The following is an 18517-nucleotide window of genomic DNA, read 5'->3' as shown; positions in this document are numbered from 1 at the left end:
TGCCGCTGTAGGCTGCAGCTACTGTTGTGGTTCTTGTGGGTGATTCTATTTTCCATTTAAAAAGACGAGAGTTCAAGAGGGTTGCGGCCTTCTAATGTATTATTTCACTTGTGTCGTGCGAGCTGTATTTTGAAAATCGAAAGATTCCTAAGTCACTATGCATCTGACCACTTGTTGATAAGACCCTAATGATATTCATCGGTATGTGGCAAAGGCTTGTCTTTTTGTTAACCATACACGGATCTTTTCCTGCAGCGACGCCGCAAACATTGGTGCAGGACATTGAAACTGTTGATTGAGGGTAGAGTGGTCATGGAATTGCCCTGTTGGCTAACGTGAGTAACGCTCAATTCTTTTACAGAAAGCAGACAAAACTTTTGGGCAAGGTGCGTGAGGCAGTGCGAAGGAGAGCCCAATTTTCTTGTGACAGCGACGGATGAACCTCAACGCATAAAAGTCGCGAAACCTTTCTTGTGCAAGGCAAGTGTCCATTTGATGATTCCACCGGTTTACTTGTGCCATTAAAGATGGCCAGGTCGTAATCTATTGCTAACACTTCAACCGCGTGTTTTAAATAATCGAGGCTGGTGGGTGCAAGACCAATTCCTGAGTTCGTGGCTTCCGTTCATTGCAAGGATGAGCTGAAGAAACCATGGTATGATTTTTGCTCACACCCATTGGTTAATCTCTTAGCAGATTTTCTCGTGACAGTAGATATTCAAACTAAAGTTAGTGAAGAAAGCATCAAACAGCTTTTGGGTTTAACAGGGCATGTGACTGTGATTGGGAGCTAGCTCAGCTGACAAGTATTAAATAGCACCGCAGATAAATGCTGGTGGTTGGGGTTTTAAGACTTTTGCCCTAGCCCTCTTAGCAAATGCAAGGTTTTTAAGCCACCACTTCAAAAGAGGCTTCGTCTAAATTTCTCACACATTTTTCTCCATCATAACATCTTGCTTTCTATGCTATCTAACCACTCCTCTCTAACTCCATAAAAGCTTTTGGGAACTTTTGGCACCTCCTCCACCTCCTCCTCTTTCCACTAACATGACCACCGCTCGGTTCATTGCGTTGGTCGTCGCGGCCTCGCTCCTCGTGGCGTCTCTCGGGGTCTCCGGCCAGGCCCCGGCCCCGGCGCCGTCGGACGACTGCTTCAACGCCGTGCTCAACATGTCGGACTGCTTGACGTACGTTGAGACGGGGAGCAACATCACCGTGCCGGATAAAGCCTGCTGCCCCGAGCTGGCGGGGATGGTGGACAGCAGCCCCGTCTGCCTCTGCGAGCTGATCGGGAAGGCCGGCAGCTTCGGCATCGACGTCGACGTTAACCGAGCTCTCAAGCTCCCCGCGGCCTGCGACGTCGTCACTCCGCCCACGAACTTGTGTGCAGGTTCTTGTTGCTGCTTAACTGCACTCCTTGGTCTTGTCGATCTTTATTTAGGGATGGGCGAAAAATGGCTTCAAGCTTTTGATTTGTGACATTTCAATACACGATCTTCCATCCCTAGGCGCGGCATAACTTCTTCACTAGTTCTTGAAATGGTTCGATGGTATAAAGGGCAAACAAAATATTGAGATCACATAAATTATCGAAATTATTATTTACAGCTCGTGCTTCCGAACCGAATTGGGGGGTAATAATTATAGGAAGTCTAGAGTCATAATTCACCCTCTATTCATGATGAAATATTTTTACTTTACTCATGCTTTGGAAAAAAAATTAAAGAGAACCATCATGAGCAATCAGTGAAGTTGTCGATTCCTAAAGAAAATCTTATTCGCAAAAATATGTAATCATGTGATCTGGAGGTGCTTTTCCGACAGATCACGTGATCTCATGTAGGATTTATAATATAAACTTTTATTTCTTCTGCGTAAGGGCATTTCGTGTTTCGAAATGTGAAATTAATTATTATTGGAATCTGTAATCTGCTCCTCTAATTGTTGCCTTTTTTTCCCCTTCTTTTTCCTGTTTTTCTTTCAGAAAAAGCGACCAAAAACTATAAATTATGCCAATTATAACAAATTTATCCCAAACTTATATTGTTGTGACATATTTACCTTAATAAAAATCCCCAACTTATATCATGTGAGTACAAGTTTGTGGGTTTTTGACAATAAGGGTATAAGTTTAAGGTTTTTTGTGGTACATGAGTACAAGTTTGAGATTTTTTGTGTTTTAAAAAAAGTTTGGGTAAATGTCTAACAATAGGCATAATTTAGGATATTTGGTGGTTTTTTTTGCTTTTTATTTTTAATTTTTGGATAAGCATAACCCATGTGTAATTAGATTTGCCACGGATGGTCTGGTCATTGTTGATCCTTTTTCATCTTTTGACATGTAGCCGCTGGAGTCCCCATTTCTAGCGACGTCCCTGGCGCACCAGGTAATCTCTTCATCCCTAATTACATTTAATCAATTTCACTAATCTTTTCGACCGTATAAAAAAGCATACATGTAAATTGATGTCGTTCTATGTCCATACCCATGCTCACATGTTCAGCTTGTCTTTGCAATATTTTGCTCTGACCATCAGGAGATTTCCTGATTTCGAGCACCGCAACTGAGACATGATGATCACATTCGGTTTCGAACACGACCATATCGTCTTAATTTGTGCTGTGTTGTAGTTGTTCATTTGAAGTTATAGTTCTTACGCTTCTACCGTGATGCCGAAATCCGTGCATGTAACGGGAAGAAGTTTAATTTACAAAGACACTGGCCAAATTGCAGGAAACCCATCATTTAATGACGGCGGCAGAGCTTCTACCCCGTACGGCGCCCTGTCGACGTTTGCCCTGGCCTTGGGTCTGAAAATAGCCGTCCTCATGATACTCTCTTGATTTTGTACCATTCGTTTTCGATTGATCTCTATAACTTCACTACTGTTGAAGCGATTTCTGTCTCCCATGTGAAATAAGACTATTCGAGTTCACATTCAATTTATGATTATCATCATTCTCCCCCTCCAATAGCTCGAAATTTACCTGAAGCATTGGCTTCACTGAGTCTTGCTATCTTTCTTGCAATCGTGTAAGTTGAAAATTGTGAATGATACGGGCCGTGGGCTGCTCGACGTAAGCCCGATGGGCTTGATGGATTCTAGGCATAAAAAATAAAAAAAATGTGAATGATATAGTGGATAATTATTTTGATGTGCTATATGATAATCTCACTCCATCGGTGCAATCAAATTCAATCAGCTGTAAATTACTCTAACCAATCAGATAATTCATATAGTGATATTAAAATGAAGTTTTATCTTTTTTTCGGAAAAATTAGCCTTTTTGTTTTTGGCCGAAAAATTAGCCTTCGATGGCGATAGATTTGCTTGCCAGATCAGAGTCAAAAATGAGATCCTATTTTTTCTCCCACCAAATCTCCTCCGTACGCTCCGTCATCCTCGTTTCCCTTTTATTTTCTCGTGACACGCTCTTCTCCGATCTCGCTCGCACTTTACACCGTGCAATTCGATGGACTACCAGAGCGCCGCCGCCGGCCACGACGCCGCCGCCGCGGCTTCGCCGGCGGGCCCGTCCTCCAAAGCCCGCGCCGCCATCCTCGCCCTGTCCTCCATCGTCACCGCCATCCCCCATCCCTGGCCTCCTCCGAGAACCCCGCCCTCGCCCTCCTCCACGACCCCGACGTCGCGTCCCAGGTCTCCTCCCTCCTCCGCCGCCCCGGCTCCGGCTCCGGCGACGACAACCTCTGCCGCTGGCTCTACGACACCTTCCACTCCGGCGACCCCGACCTCCAGCTCGTCGTCCTCCGCCACGTCCCCACCGTCGCCGGCGTCTACCTCTCGCGCGCCTCCCAGCGCAAGCCCGACGCCGGCTTCGAGTGCGTGCTCCTCGCCCTCTACGCGCACGCGACCACCGCCCGCGGCGGCCAGTCCGTGACCGTCACGGTCCCGGACGTCTCCCACCCGAGCGTGTACCACGAGACGCGCGACAGCTCCGCCAACAGCATCGCGACGGACCTGAACCTCGCCGTCGTGTCCCCGAGCCTCGAGCCGCACGGCACCGTCCGGTCGTCCCGGCGGTCGCGGATCGTCGGCGTCGCGCTGGAGCTCTACCACAGCCGGATCGCGCAGATGCCGGTCGGCTCGAAGATCGATTTCTGCGAGTTCTGCGTCGCCTGGTCGGGCCTGACCGGAGATCCGTACAAGGACGACGCCGGAGATATCGGCGGCGGCGGTGACGCGGACCGGTCGCCGATCTCAGGTCAGGGGACCGGATCGGGGAGGATCCCGATGCCGTGGGAGCTCCTGCAACCGGCGCTGAGGATACTGGGGCACTGCATGCTGCGGCCGGCGCCGGGGGAGGAGAAGGAGAAGGAGAAGGAGCGGCTCGAGGCGGCGGCGGTGGCGGCTTGCCGGAGCCTGTACGCGCGGTCGCTGCACGAGATCGATCCGAAGGCGGTTCTGGCGACGGGGAGTCTCCTGAGGTTGAGGAAGATCGGGCTGGATTCGGGGCCGGAGGCCGATCACACCGAATTACCCTCGCAAAACGTCATCGTTCTTTCCTCTTCCTCCGGTAGCTTGAGTTCGTTGGGAAAATGAGAAGAAATAGAAATTAAAAAAAAAATTAATTTTTGATCCCAGAAATACAAAAGGAATTTTTTTTTTTTTGAATCCAACTTTTTATTTGATTCTTGAACATTACTCTCCTTTCTAATTCATTTGCATGAATCGAGCATTGACCATTAAATTTGGAATTCAAAAGGGCCACACCCCTCGATCAATTTTGTTAATTTTGATAGGTAATTTAGGGGGGTCAAAGGTGATTTTTGGTGCGAATGAGCTCAATCATCCATCTCCTCGTGATGAAATTAGTTTCCATGCATGCGCTGCGCGCGGGCAATACAACGAGTGCTGTCGTATATAGAAGAATTAATTAAGAACTCTTATGACATCGACAATTTTTCCTCGATTGTACTGACACTTTGTAAACTAAGAATAAAGGGCAATTATACATGCATGGGAAGAAAGTCGATACTTACTCGATAAACAGAAAAGCAAAGAACGCTCGCCGCCCCCCTCCCCAAAAAAAAAAAAAAAGGAGGAATCTAAACAGCTATTTCATGTTAATTTGATTATATTTATTATTCCTATACCATGTGTGTTCGATATATTTTTAGATGCTCAATACGTTTCTTCCGTATCGTGACATAATCACATCACCCCTTGGGTCTCGGGCCATATCATGATTGATTTGCTTGATAATAATTAAGCACCGCGTGACGAGCATATGAATGAATATTCTCTCAACTTGGATTTTCTTTTCTATTTTCTAGTCTCAGCACCGATTTTATGAATATATAATAGTTAAATTTGCTAACATTATTTCATAATTTTTCAATTAAAGATGTGGCGAAGGATGAGATTTTTTTTTTATCAACAGCGATCAGGTTAAGTTAATGCAGATTACAATTTATGTAGCCTTCGTAACAACAGTGAACCGGAGGATAAATACACTATGAACAATCGAGTTTTTACGATGGACATATAAAAAGAAACCCATTTCTAAAACAAGTTAACTAGAACAAATAATATATCATTTTCAAATTACCAAAACAACAAATTAAATATATACATTAAACTAAAAACGCCACATTAAAATTCAAGCAAAAAAAAAAAATGCTGGCTTAACTTAAAAAGCTGCGATGTTATAGAGAACTGAATTTTATATAAAAAGAATGGGAAATAATATTATCATCAAATCATTATGTTCAAATGTATCACAAATAGGGATGATAGCTTTTGATACAATATCTACATAAGATCGCGGACAACTCACGACTTTACGGAGAGAGATTTAATGTCGATATAGTCATCGAAGCTAACATGAATCAACATATTTTTGCCCATATTTTGTAAAAGAAGGTACCTTGAAATTATGTCCAAATGTTTTGATTTATGTTCAAAACAACGCTAGTTTCAATCCAAATACAAATACAACGACACAACAGATCTACTAATCTCATGGGGAACATAATTTAAGGGGAAGTTTTGAATAAGAGTATGATATTAAGCCATTTTCTCAATAAATGATTTAGAGTAAACATTATTTTAAATAAAGTTCTGAAGTGAACAATTTATTTCAAGTAAGAAAGCTTAGATGTGGAATGACATGCTTGAAGGCCAGTTAACAATGAGTGACCTTTATAGTAACATTTCTATTATGGCGGTCTTGACATAGGAGTGGAAGTTCAGTCAGTAATGAGTGATCTAAGTGGCCTATGTGAATATAAAACAAGGAAAATTATTAGTAGACCCATTAAACGGGTGAGTTGGGTCGGGCTTGGATCAGGTCATAAATGGTTTGACCCAAATCGATCCATTTAACTTGTTTATAATTCATTTGTTGTGGTGCAAAAATTTTTACCCATACCCGACCCGACCTATACTCAACCCATACCCGACTCACTTAACGAAACCTTAAAAAAGCTTATATATATATATGGTATTGCTAACATGGTTTATACGACACAAATTTAATGGACAATTTTTATAATTTGTAAAATAATTATTTTTAAAAATCGAATTTTAATTATTATTTTTTAAAAAAATAATTTTTTAATTGATTTTTTTAAGAATATAATTTTTAATTTTATTTTCTCTCTTTCTTTTTCTTCTTCCTCTTCTTTTGCCGATCGCCCGCGAGTTGGCTCGCCGACACGAGCTCAAGGCTCGCTAGAGCTCAAGGCTCGAGCCTCACCGATCGCCGTGAGGCCTTCCCTTGCCCATCCGATGAGCTTGAGCTCACCGACGTCCGACGAGGCCCGAGCTCGCCGACGTCGACGAGCTTGAGGCTCACTAGATCGGCGAGGCTTGTGCCTTGCCATACGTCAGCGAAGCCTCCACCTTGCCAAATCCGACAAGCTCGAGCTCGCCCAACACCGGCGAGCTCAAGGCTCACCTGGCCGGTTGCCGACCATCGCCATGCCAACCACCGAAGAAGGAAGAATAAAGAAAAAAATGAGAGAAAAAGAAAGAAATAATTTTAAAAAATATATAATTTATATTTATATATATATATACATATTGTAAAGTTAGAGAGGGAATAAAGAGATTATGTTGTTTGGATTGAAAATGGGTTCTAAATCTAACCCATTTAAGACCCACTTAATACCCACTCAATACCCACCTATCGTAAGTCTTTAATTGTTAAACCCATTTAATTAGTTCATTCAAAAAACAAGTGGCCAATTTTGCCACCTCTAATTATTAGGGGTGAGCATGGTTCGGATTGGGACGGCCCACCCCCTAACCTTAATACTAATCCGCACAGTATTGATCCTTAATTTTTGGAACCGAGGACTGATCCTATTGAACTTGGGATCGAGGATTGGACTGACCCATTGGGTTCAGTCCGATTCGAAGATCAACCTAGGATCAACCGATAATTTATTTATTTCATTTTTGTACTCTTTGAATAGGCAACCGAGGATCAAACCGACCCAATGGGTTTGGTTCAGTTTCAAGGTCAACCCGAGACCAACTGATGATTTTTTTTTTTTTTTTTTCGTTTTTGTACTCCCTAAAAAGGCGAGTGAGGACCAAATTGACCTTATGGATTCAGTGACAAGTGAGGTTACCTAAAATAGGTGAGTGATGAGTGTCAAGTGGGATGAGCATCGAGTAGCGAGTGGCACAAATGACCCAAAGTGAGTGTGGAGAGTGTCAAGTGGCAAGCGTTGTTTCTTTCGATTTTGGCAAATTAAAGACTAAGAGGACAAATAAGACAGAAGAGAACGAGTACTAGAGGAGGATACCATGATGACTTATTTATGTCATTTTGAACACCGTGAAGACTCCTCACAAAAAACATTTTCCTCATTTGTAAATTATCGTTATTGATGCCCTAAAAGACATTAAAAATCAAATTTTTAAAAAAAAAAGTATAAAATTACTTGAATTCCTTACTAATGAGCTATTTAATGTCATTGACACTATTTATTTTATAATTTTCTCTATATAAAAAATTATAAATAATATATTAGATATATAATTATATAGAATCAGGGTTGGTTCGGATTAGACTGAACCTAAACTTCCAGGACTAATGACCAACCTGCACAGTATTGGTCCATGAATCCCAAGATGAATGATCGATCCAGTCTCCTTGGGAATGGACCAAGAACGGCAAGGTTGGGTTGGTCCAGGGTTGACCCTAGATCGATGCTCACCCCTAAAAATTATAAATAAAGGCTTGAAGTACTCTAATTTTTTTAAATAATGACTTAAAGTGGACTTTGTGTTAAATAAGGGTATAAAGTAGTCATGTCAATTTCAAATAAAAACACGAAGTAGCAATGGTAGTTTCAAATAAGGGTTTGACCTCGCTAGTTAGCTATCGACTAAATATTTCAATTGGTAAAGGGTATTTTAGTCAAAATATAATTTTAATTTTAAATTATTTTTTTTTTTTCCTTTTTATTTATTTATTATTTATTATTATTATTACTTTCTGGCGAGTGTTGGCGAGGGCTGGCCTCGCCTCATGCTGGCAAGGGTTGCCTTGCCTGAGAGAGGCCATTGCGAGACTGTCCCTTCCCCAGCCCTCTCTGGCCTAGTCGGTGGTCAGCCATTGCTTGGGATTAGCCATTGGCGGAAAAAGAAAGAGAAAACCATAAAAAGGAAGAAAAGAAATAAAGAAATTCAAAAATAGAAAGACAAAATGCTTTTGACCAATTGGAAAGTAATGCCATTTTTTGAAACCGACATATTTACTTCAGGTTCTTATATGAAATAAAATCTATTTTAGGCTTTTATTTAAAATTTTCCTTACAAAATGGGACTAAGGTGGTGAAGGTGAATAATGTCGTGAAGACCTAAGTGGCTTCCGCGAGCCTGCTCCTAACATAGTGCAGCTAAGATTGTGTCCTAGGGCTTGATTATGACAATTTCCTCACAGCTTCTCGGCAGTGATGAAATTTGATTAAATCCCATGACCGTCTCTTTGTTGTCGTTATTGCATTACAATGGTGCAAACAAGCCATGCCTTTTAGGCTGCTGCATCTGCGCCAACATTCCGTAGTTCGAATTGAACCGAGCATCGAAAATGAGTACTTGAGAAAGTCTATTAGCTTGCTCGTCTCAAACCTTTCCAGGCAAAAGAGCGGGCACATATAAGGAAGATTGGGCATTGATTTCCTCAAAGAAATTGACCCTGATCAATTAGCAAAATGTAGCCGGCGAATGAGTTCAGGTTCTTATTTACGATTAAATTAGTTATGTCATGCTCTTATTTCAATTAAGCTTTTATTAAAAATATTTTCAAAAATTTAAGGGATATATTCAGCAGAAGTCCTAAAACTTGTCAATGAAGTGCAATTGAGTTCTAAAACTTATAAAAAGTGCAATCAAGTCATAAAACTTGTCAAGTTGGTTCAATTGAGTCCTAAAGTTAACATTATCAAGAAAATTAACAGAAATTACCGACGTGGTGATGTCACATTTTAAATGATTTTTTTTTTTACATGGTTTTTTAAAATTATTTTTTATTCAAAATCTTTAAAAATTAGATTAAAAACTAAAAAGGAAAAGTTAAATTTATTTAAAAACAAAACTGTTCAAAAAAAAAAAAAAGGTTGGAGCTTCCATCGCCGAAGGGGCCGGCGATGGTCGCTGATCCTGGGCGGGGTGGCCGGCCCTTGCTTGGGCGAGGCCTCACCGACCCCAGGTGAGGGTCGACCACCCTTGTCAGGTCGGGCGAGGATGCCCAAATTTGGGCACGCCGGCCCTCGCGGGGGGCCGGCGACCATCGCCCGCCCTCACCTGGGGTCAGCAATGCTCACCTAGATCCGGGGCACCAAGCAATCGAACCTCATGGTCCTCCTCCTCCTCGACCCCGCCATTCTCGTTGGTGGCGGGGCGGCATCGTCCTCGTCGATAGAGCCGGCGGAGCGGGCGACGGCCTCGAGCTCCTCCTTGTCTTCCTCGTTGACCAGCCTCGTCGAGCCGCGGCCGCTCCTCCCTCTCGGACTGCTCAATAGGGCCGAGTCTGACGACACCTGCTCCCCCATATTTGGGCGAGCATCGCCGACCCTGGCGAGGGCCGACGTGCCTAGACCGGGCATCCTCGCCCGACTCGGGCGGGGGTGGCCGCCTCCCCAGGGGCTGGTGAGGTCTCGCCTGTGCGAGGGCCTGGCCACCCCACCTGTGGCCTAAGCAACTATCGTCGGCCCTCCGACGATGGAAGCTCCAACCTTTTTTTTTTTTTGGAATAGTTTTGTTTTTTTAAATAAATTTAGTTTTTCCTTTTTAGTTTTTGAATTAATTTTTAAATATTTTGAATAATTTTTTTTTAAAAAGCCATATAAAAAATAAAAATTCATTTAAAATGTGACGTCAACCATTTTCGTTAACTTTCTTCGACGGTATTAACTTTATGATTCAATTGAATCAACTTGACAAGTTTTAGGACTTGATTGCACTTTTTATAAATTTTAGGACTCAATTGCATTTATTTAATAAGTTTTAGGACTTTTGTTGAACATATCCTAAAATTTAATTTCATTTTCGACCAACGTGAATCGCAGAGAAACAAGATTTTTGGTTACCCTGCGATGCCCCCCACGGGACCCACCGTCTCGTTCCCGCGATCTCCATCGTACGATCCCCGACACCATCGACGGCGATGAAGAGCCCCCGCCACCAAATCCCACCCCTTGGACCGCAAAAACCGATCTCTCCCCCTCAAGTTTCATCAACGCTACAGCATCCTCCCGTTTCTCCTCCTCCTCCATCCTTCCTCCTGTAAAGTGCGCCTCCTGAACCCTAATTTTATTTCCCAAGCTCGCTCTCGATCGCAGGGATCGTCTAATAAATTGCAGAGGTGCCGCTTCTGATCAGCCGTCGCTCTTAATCAATCATTAGCTTCTGATAATTTCCCCTTTCTTCCCCCGTAATTTGTATAAATTTTGCTCCGGGATGAACTTAAAGTTCGAATCTTGGGTTTATTTACTCGTTCGATGATCGTTTCGTGGACCCTTTTTCGGTGCCATCTTCGTTCTTTGTTCCTTCCGTAGCCATTGTTTTGCCGTTTTAGCTACTGGGTTTGACCTCTTTTGGGCGTTGGTGTCGTTTTTGCTAGGGTTTGTCGGATCGGGTTTGGTGGGTTAGAACGATTGGGATCGGATATTAATCCCTTCGACATTTGTGTTTGCAGGGTGTAAGTGTTGCTCATTCTTGTTGCTGGTTTTCGGGGATTCGAATTCGTCCCTTGAATTCGCTTGTAGGGTTAGAGAATTCTTTTTATGGCATTTGAATGCCAAGGAGGTAGTCACGTATCTGAGATTCTGTCAGCATTTGTTGTTGATTCTTTGGGAGAGCGCATCGATTCGGAGGTGCAGATAAGTGATCCAGCGGAGAACTGTGGTGTGGAGCACTTGGAAAGCAAAGTGTTCGACTTGGAAACAACTGTAGAGGAAACTGGGAAATCGGAACACGCGTCGGAGCTTAAATTCAAGAAAGGAAATTCTAGCTTGCACGATAGGAAAGAGGTACTGTCTCATGGTGTCGTGTCGTGTTTTCCTCAGTCGTTGACTGACCTTCCTCCTGCGTTAGTGTCTGAAATCCTCAACTGTCTTGACCCGAAAGAGTTGGGCATTGTTTCCTGCGTGTCTACACTTTTCCAGAGGCTTGCCTCCGAGCATTATGCTTGGAAGGAATTTTACCGCGAGCGCTGGGGCCTTCCGGGTGCCCCGGCATTGTTGGGCTCGGGATGTTCCAATGAAAAGTCATGGAAGGAGCTCTTTGTGGAGAGGAATTTTAGGAGTAGGACATTTATGGGACGTTATAACATTGAGTATTTGTATGGCCACACTGAAGCTGTACGGACTGTTTTCCTTTTGGCTTCGGCAAAACTTTTGTTCACGGCAGGTTATGATTCGACAGTTCGAATGTGGGACTTGGAAGAAGGGTTGTCTATATCGTCGTCTAGGCCTCTTGGTTGTACGATGAGAGCAGTCGCTGCTGATACGAAGCTGTTGGTTGCCGGGGGCACTGATGGCTTTATTCAATGTTGGAGGGCTGTTGAGGGAATTCCACACTTGTTTGACCTGAGGGGTCATCAGAGTCAAGATAGTGAATCCCGGCTTTGGGAGCATGTAGGAGCTGTTACGTCCCTTGCTTTGGATCTTTCAAAGATTTATAGTGGTTCATGGGACATGACCGTGCGCATATGGGATCGCACTTCGCTGAAATGCTTGAGGGTCCTGAGGCACAGTGATTGGATCTGGGGACTTGTCCCTCATGATACCACCGTCGCCACATCATCAGGTTCAGATGTTTATGTTTGGGACATCAACAGTGGGACTTTGATGACTGTCATTCAGAATGCGCACAGTGGTAATGCTTATTCGTTGGCTAGAAGCCATACAGGAGATTTCCTTTTCACTGGTGGGGAAGATGGAGCCATACACATGTTTGAGATCAGTCACCTCATCGACCGTGATTTCTCCCACGTTGCTTCTTGGATTCCTCATTCAGGGCCTGTATATGCACTTGCATTTGAGTTTCCCTGGCTCGTTTCAGCTTCTGCTGATGGACAGCTTGCACTGGTTGATGTGAGAAAGTTGCTGAGAACTAAGAAAAGTACTTCTGCAAAGAAGATTTTGAAGACTGGTAGTGTGGACCGGACCAAAGTGGAGCCACCTCAGAGGATGCTCCATTGGTTTTCTAGCGATCTGTTCTCAGTGGACATTGGTGCAGATCGCATTGTGTGTGGCGGAGAGGAAGGAGTTGTTAGAATTTGGAACTTCTCGCAAGCTTTGGAAATCGAACGGAGGGCCCGTGCACTCAGAGGAATCCGACTGGAAAACAGGATGCGGCGGCGTAGGCTTCAAATAGAGATGAACAGTAAGGGTGGTAGGCTTCAAATAGAGATGAACAGTAAGTGTGGTCGGACTGATCAATGTTCCGTTGCAGCCAAGAACTCGGTAAATGGTGACAGGAACAGTGTTTGGCATAGCAAACGAGGTATGAGCGGCAAGCTGAAGGCATGAGGAAGGACTGATGGCGCCTTTAACTCGATTGTTTGCTTAAACTCCAGTGATTTGCCTCATAAGCATTGAGTTTCTGTGAAAGCAGAGAAACTGTACAATCACTTCCATTAGTTATAGCAATCAATACTTCATCTTTGACGCCAGTTTCCTGATTTCAGTTCCCTCGTGTAATCCTGCCACAGCAACATGAATTATGCGCATTGCCCGTCGGCCTGCAATTTCCAGATCATGTCTGATTGAAAAGGGTGATTATACGTGATCATCTTGAGTGTTGGGTCTTTCATGTCTGATTGAGAAGGGTGATTATATGTGATCTTCTTGACTGTTGGGTCTTTCTTCGGTCAGGGACCCTAATGCTCTGTGTAGTTGACTGGTAAAAGTGAGTTCAAGTGGATTTATCTTCGTACTGGCAATGAGCTTTCTGCTCGAACATTCAAATTGATCGCCTCAAATTTGAATGATACGATCACATCAACAAATGTAATTGAACAAGCACAGCAAGATAGGCGGCATGAACGATGGTTTTCTTGCGTAATGCATTCCTAGTCACTCTCTCTCTCTCTCTCTCTATTTTTCTTCTTTTTTTTCTTCTTCTTCTTCTTCTTCTTCTTCTAGCCGTTTGAAGTTTTCTAGTCTATAATTTTATAGATGGATGTTTATGGTTCACTCAGGTGTAAAACTAATTTACTTTAATTTCTATAATTACGATGCAGGAATTTGGAAATAAAAGCGTGATGGTTCTTGGATGTGTATTTACCTCGTATCTCGTGTTACATGTTGAATTACGTAATATTCTTTATTAAATACGGTTAATAGGGACTTGTAACCGAAAAGCGTTAGGCCGATCAATCGACTTTTATACGCGCACGTGCTCTTGATTAATATTTCATTTCTTATGACAGAAACGTTCTTCAAGTAGGTAAATATTGAATTTTTAAAGACTTGCCCTAAATTGGTATTTAATAAGTGCAGTAGGGATATTTATTATTAAAATTTCTTTATAAACTGTCACCGATTTCGTGAATCACGATGTCGGCAAAACATAAGTCAGTCGCTCCTCGTGGTTTTTAAAATTCGTACGTAAATATATCGGTCAATATATAAATGTTATATTCGGAATTTCACATAACAAAATTTTAAATGCTTCCGCCAGGTGACGTGAAAACCAAAAAGATGGAAAAGGTGAATAAATAAAACCACTCGAAAATTACTTTTTGGTTGACTATCTCATCATTCGGAAATTAAAACTTCACGAAAGATAAATGAAAATTGTTAAGTATTGAAAGTCCATTTCCCGCGCGTCTTCATGACGAATTCTCCCGTCTCGCCTCCCAGTTCTCTCGGCAGCTCTCGGAATCCCCTCGCTCCCTCCTTTCCTTCCGCCGATCGTCATCGAGGAAGCAAGATGAGGCCGATCGCCCGCGACGACGGTCTCGACGAGCCGCGGAGGTGTAACCGGCGCCGACGCTCACTTCGCGCGGGGAACGACCGAGGACGCGTCGAGGACAAGTCGAAGTTGCGGACTCCGAGTCGAGCGATGCTGATCCTGTTCCTCGCGGTTTCGGCGGGCATGATCAGCCCGTCCAAGGGGTCGTACGTATCCGCGTTCTACGTGCTGGGCGACTCTTCGGTGGACTGCGGCGGCAATACTCTGTTCTACCCTTTTCTCCACGGGGACCTGTCTCTTCACCCGTGCAGCGGCGGCGCTGACAAAACTCTCGTCCCGCATTTTCTGGGTACGGCGTCGATTCTTGCGCCGCTCTCTCTCTTTCTTGCGGTTCTTGATTTTCTTGCTCACTTTCTTGGAAATGCTTGTGTTGATATGGGAATTCCTTTCTTGGTCCAACGGTGGTGATCGTTTTGTTTGTGGTTTCATCGCTTACCGCTTATGGAAATCCGTTTGCAACGTCGAGTTTCTCTCTGTGTACTGAGTTCTAGGTGAGAAGGAGGATTTTTCCTGCATCTATTCTAAAGATTGAGCCCAGTATCAGTTCTACACAAGTTAATGTTCTGGAGCAGTATTTTGAAATGCTTTTTCGGTTGGAGATATACATTTCCCGTGAGTTTATGGTCGCTTATGTTTAGTCAGTTTAAGCTCGTGATCGGCATGATGTTCTTGTGTGCCGATGCGCAAGATCTGAGATAGCTCTTACCTTTTATAAACTGTTTTAGGCTTCCCTCTTTATTGGTTGAAGAAAACAAACTGCGGCATGGTCGAAATAAGCTAAACTACCAGTGGAACTTGAAGTTACTTGCCTAAACTCGCTTCGTAATCTATGTTCATAATTGCAATTGATCTTTGGTAGCAAGAGCAGGCTGAATTGAGCTTCTTTTGGCCCCTCTTTTTGTCCTCTCTGCATTTCCAGTTTTATAAGCAATCAGGGATGCATAAAAAGCTCTGTTCGGGTTTCCAACTTTTGATTTCCCGCATGCTTTGCTCTCAGTGAAAGAACTAATTTGTTACTTTGGCCAAGCTCTCTTTGAAATTTTAAGCATGACAGCAAAGTTTGGTGTTGCAGCTGAAAAAATGGGCATACAGAATACTCCGCCGTTCTATGCTCAGAATGGCTCAATTGCTAGTTTGTTAAGGGGCATGAACTTTGGGTCAGCAGAGGCAACGATTCTGAATTTCGGTGGCCGGAAATTCCAGTCTCTAAACCAGCAGCTGCGCCAAGTACTGGAGACGTTTCAGTTGGTACAGCTTCACCTAGCCGAGGAAAGTGCTCGTGAGTTCATGGAATCGTCTATAACTTACCTGTCTTTTGGAAAGGATGATTACATCGAATTTTTCCTTCGCACCTCCTCTGGCATAACCCACAAATTTACTGGTCAAGAATTTGCTCGTGTCCTGGTTGATCAAATGATTGATGCGGTAATAAGCCTGTATAATGCGAATGCCAGAAAGATCATTTGCATGGGGATTTTGCCCTTGGGTTGCACGCCGCGTATAAGATGGGAACGGGTGAATTCAACATCAAGCGGCGGCGAGAGAAATATATGCGCGGAAGAGGTGAATGAGCTTATTTTGGAGTACAATTCTATGCTGGAGGGGCGCATTTTTGACCTCAAAGCAGAACTACCTGATGCTAAGATAGTCTTCTGTAACACGTACCACGGCATTCTGGAGGTCATCACTAGCCCGCAGCGACATGGTATGATACTTTTCAATCATTTCCTGTTTTTCCATGTGTTGCCAATATGAACCTAGAATGTTTGAGAAGTAACGTGAGAACTATCTGCACACTTCCATACTAAGTTCAGTTGCTTGAAGGAACCCTGTGAAAACCATGATTCATATATGAAATATTTGATGCGAGTGAAACTGACAAATTGTTGTCAGACTATCTTCTTCTGTTAAATGAAGTGAAGCTTTATTGGGTGAAAAGTTCATATAATTTTCGTAGAATGGTAAGATATCGACATGTTTGCACAGATGAATGAGGATGTGGTTGCCTCAGAGACATTGGATTGACTAGGATGCTGTATCAAGATAATTCTCATGCAAGTTAGTTCATTGACGTTCACAGACATTAATCTCAATGTCTGAATAAACACACTGAAAAAAAAAAATCAGCTTAGTCATTGCTTGCTGTTGACGTTGAAGCATGGATAAAACAAAGTTCAGAAGCTATTAAATCAACAAAGCAGCCCATTTTTCGGTGTTCGTGGTTTTGTTTCATCTAGTAGATTGCCAATTTGCCATTGGAAAATACCGTACGTAATCTGATATGAGTTTTATGGAAGTCATTAAATTCTCTGTAAAACAGAATGCAAGCATGTACATATTGTTGCCCAATTCCTTCTGATGCAGGGTTTGAAGACGTAGAAACGGCATGCTGCGGGCTGGGCCAGGGGGGTATGCTTATAGGTTGCCTTTCGACTGAGATGGCTTGCAAAGAAGAATCAGCTCATGTGTGGTGGGATCTCTACAATCCAACCCAGGCCGTCAATCGCTTGCTTGCCGAATCAGCCTGGTCTGGGCAAGAGTTGAGTAGTATATGCCGCCCTGTCAATATCCAGGAATTGGTGTCGATCTCGTTCTCCCGCTGAAATGCTGCCATGATGCAGTAACGCCATTCCCAACTTGGGTTATTCTTAGTCAACTGGGCATGTTTTTTTTTTCCTTCGTCTGGTACGGATTCGCCGCAAGAAGGTGGCAAATTAGGTACTCTCCCATCTTGTTAAGCCGGTTACAGACGAAGAATTCACTCTTTAAAACTATACGCAAATTGATTAATTGGCAGTCTTTTTCTTTTTCTTTTTTATGATAATTCAAGGGCATGGAGTGGAGGTCCAATTATGTGGAGACTTATGGAATGCCTTGTAAATTCTATGAATTGATTAAGTCGAGACATTTGACCTATACAAATGGTTCCGATCTAAAACATTTTGCATATAGTTGGTGGGATTTAAATGGGTAACCTCTATTTCCAGAACTACATATTCATTCGTGCACTAAAGAACTGCTACAATCTAGAGGGTATCGTGAGCATATTATTGAAGCCTTTGAAGTTTATTTCCAATAACTTATACTGTGTAATGTTTGTCATGAAGTTAGACCCCATCTTTTAAGCCTAATGCCACGTGCGTTAGTGCTTGATTGGAGATATAATCTGTGTATGATCCGATGTAGACATGCTTTTGTAATCCAAAAATGGTTTTTTAAAACAGCCTATTTATTATTCTCCAAATCGTTATGCAATATTTCATATAGTCATACTTGGAACGATATGGTAGAAGATGTGATAATGCTCTAATGATTTTTTTAAGGGAAAATTTCAAAAATGAGTCTCAAGTACTTTAGTTTTCTTAAATAAGGATCCAAAGTGGACATTATTTTAAATAAGAACATAAAGTGACCAAATTATTTCAAGTAAGGGCCTAAGTTGCCCAAATCTTCTCAAATAAGTGCCTTTGGTTGGCGGTGTCTTTTCTAGCCACGAAGAGGGGGTATTTTGATAAAAAAAAAAATTGTAACTATATTTAAAAAAAAAAAAAAATCATCCTTTCTTCTTTTTCTTTGCTCTTTTCCTCTTCCCTTCTTCGGACATGGCTATTGACTGCTGGCAAAGGTCGCCCTTGCTGGCATTAGGCGAGGGCATCCCTTGCCAAATCCAACGAGGGCAACTCCCACCCTCGTCGGAGTCCGGCTTCCCTCCATCGGTACGAGGGAAAAATAACAAAGGAAAAAATTTAAAGATAAAAGAAGAAAATGCCTTTTAGCCAGAGAGGTTAGGTCATTTTTTGAGATTAATATGCTCTCTTTAGACTCTTATTTAAAACAAGTTCTATTTTAAGTCTTTATTTGAAATAATACCGACTTTAATATCTTATTTAAGAAAACGAGAGCACTTCATATCTTTATTTGATTTTTTCTTTTTTTTTAGAAGTCATCGGCAAATAACTAAACAACATTCGCTGTGTAATCTCGGGTCGAGTCTTCGGGCTGTTGAGATGGCGGTCGTGTCTCACGAGCGTGGTGTGGGTGGAGTGTTCAGTGAACTT

At 42.8% G+C, this 18517-nt stretch overlaps 4 protein-coding genes across 5 annotated transcripts; all 4 read left to right on the top strand.

The window, feature by feature from the left end:
- Nucleotides 1–508: 508 nt before the first annotated feature.
- Nucleotides 509–2973, top strand: LOC104421401 (non-specific lipid transfer protein GPI-anchored 12). 2 transcript variants are annotated; one of them, XM_039303124.1, is made up of 4 exons: nt 509–655; nt 769–1390; nt 2346–2387; nt 2735–2973. In XM_039303124.1, the coding sequence occupies exons 2-4, from the start codon at nt 1048–1050 to the stop codon at nt 2842–2844; spliced, it is 495 nt and encodes a 164-aa protein (XP_039159058.1). In that variant the 5' UTR covers nt 509–655; nt 769–1047; the 3' UTR covers nt 2845–2973. The 2 variants fall into 2 exon arrangements, with proteins under 2 accessions (XP_039159058.1, XP_039159057.1); XM_039303123.1 differs by having other exon boundaries at nt 512–1390.
- A 114-nt stretch (nt 2974–3087) lies between these two features.
- LOC120288680 lies at nt 3088–4899 on the top strand. Its single transcript, XM_039302772.1, has 2 exons — nt 3088–3091; nt 3358–4899. Exons 1-2 carry the CDS (start codon nt 3088–3090, stop codon nt 4560–4562), a joined length of 1209 nt encoding a protein of 402 aa, XP_039158706.1. The 3' UTR covers nt 4563–4899.
- A 5794-nt stretch (nt 4900–10693) lies between these two features.
- On the top strand, nt 10694–13762 carry LOC104421399 (F-box/WD-40 repeat-containing protein At5g21040). Its single transcript, XM_010033326.3, has 2 exons — nt 10694–10842; nt 11176–13762. The coding sequence occupies exon 2, from the start codon at nt 11264–11266 to the stop codon at nt 13010–13012; it is 1749 nt and encodes a 582-aa protein (XP_010031628.1). The 5' UTR covers nt 10694–10842; nt 11176–11263; the 3' UTR covers nt 13013–13762.
- A 774-nt stretch (nt 13763–14536) lies between these two features.
- Nucleotides 14537–17101, top strand: LOC104423458 (GDSL esterase/lipase At1g71250-like). Its single transcript, XM_010035947.3, has 3 exons — nt 14537–14748; nt 15532–16164; nt 16824–17101. The coding sequence occupies exons 1-3, from the start codon at nt 14550–14552 to the stop codon at nt 17060–17062; spliced, it is 1071 nt and encodes a 356-aa protein (XP_010034249.3). The 5' UTR covers nt 14537–14549; the 3' UTR covers nt 17063–17101.
- Nucleotides 17102–18517: the final 1416 nt, after the last annotated feature.

The sequence above is a fragment of the Eucalyptus grandis genome, chromosome 10, assembly GCF_016545825.1.
Source record: "Eucalyptus grandis isolate ANBG69807.140 chromosome 10, ASM1654582v1, whole genome shotgun sequence".
NCBI classification, from domain to species: domain Eukaryota; kingdom Viridiplantae; phylum Streptophyta; class Magnoliopsida; order Myrtales; family Myrtaceae; genus Eucalyptus; species Eucalyptus grandis.
This window is presented reverse-complemented; position numbering and strand designations above follow the sequence as displayed.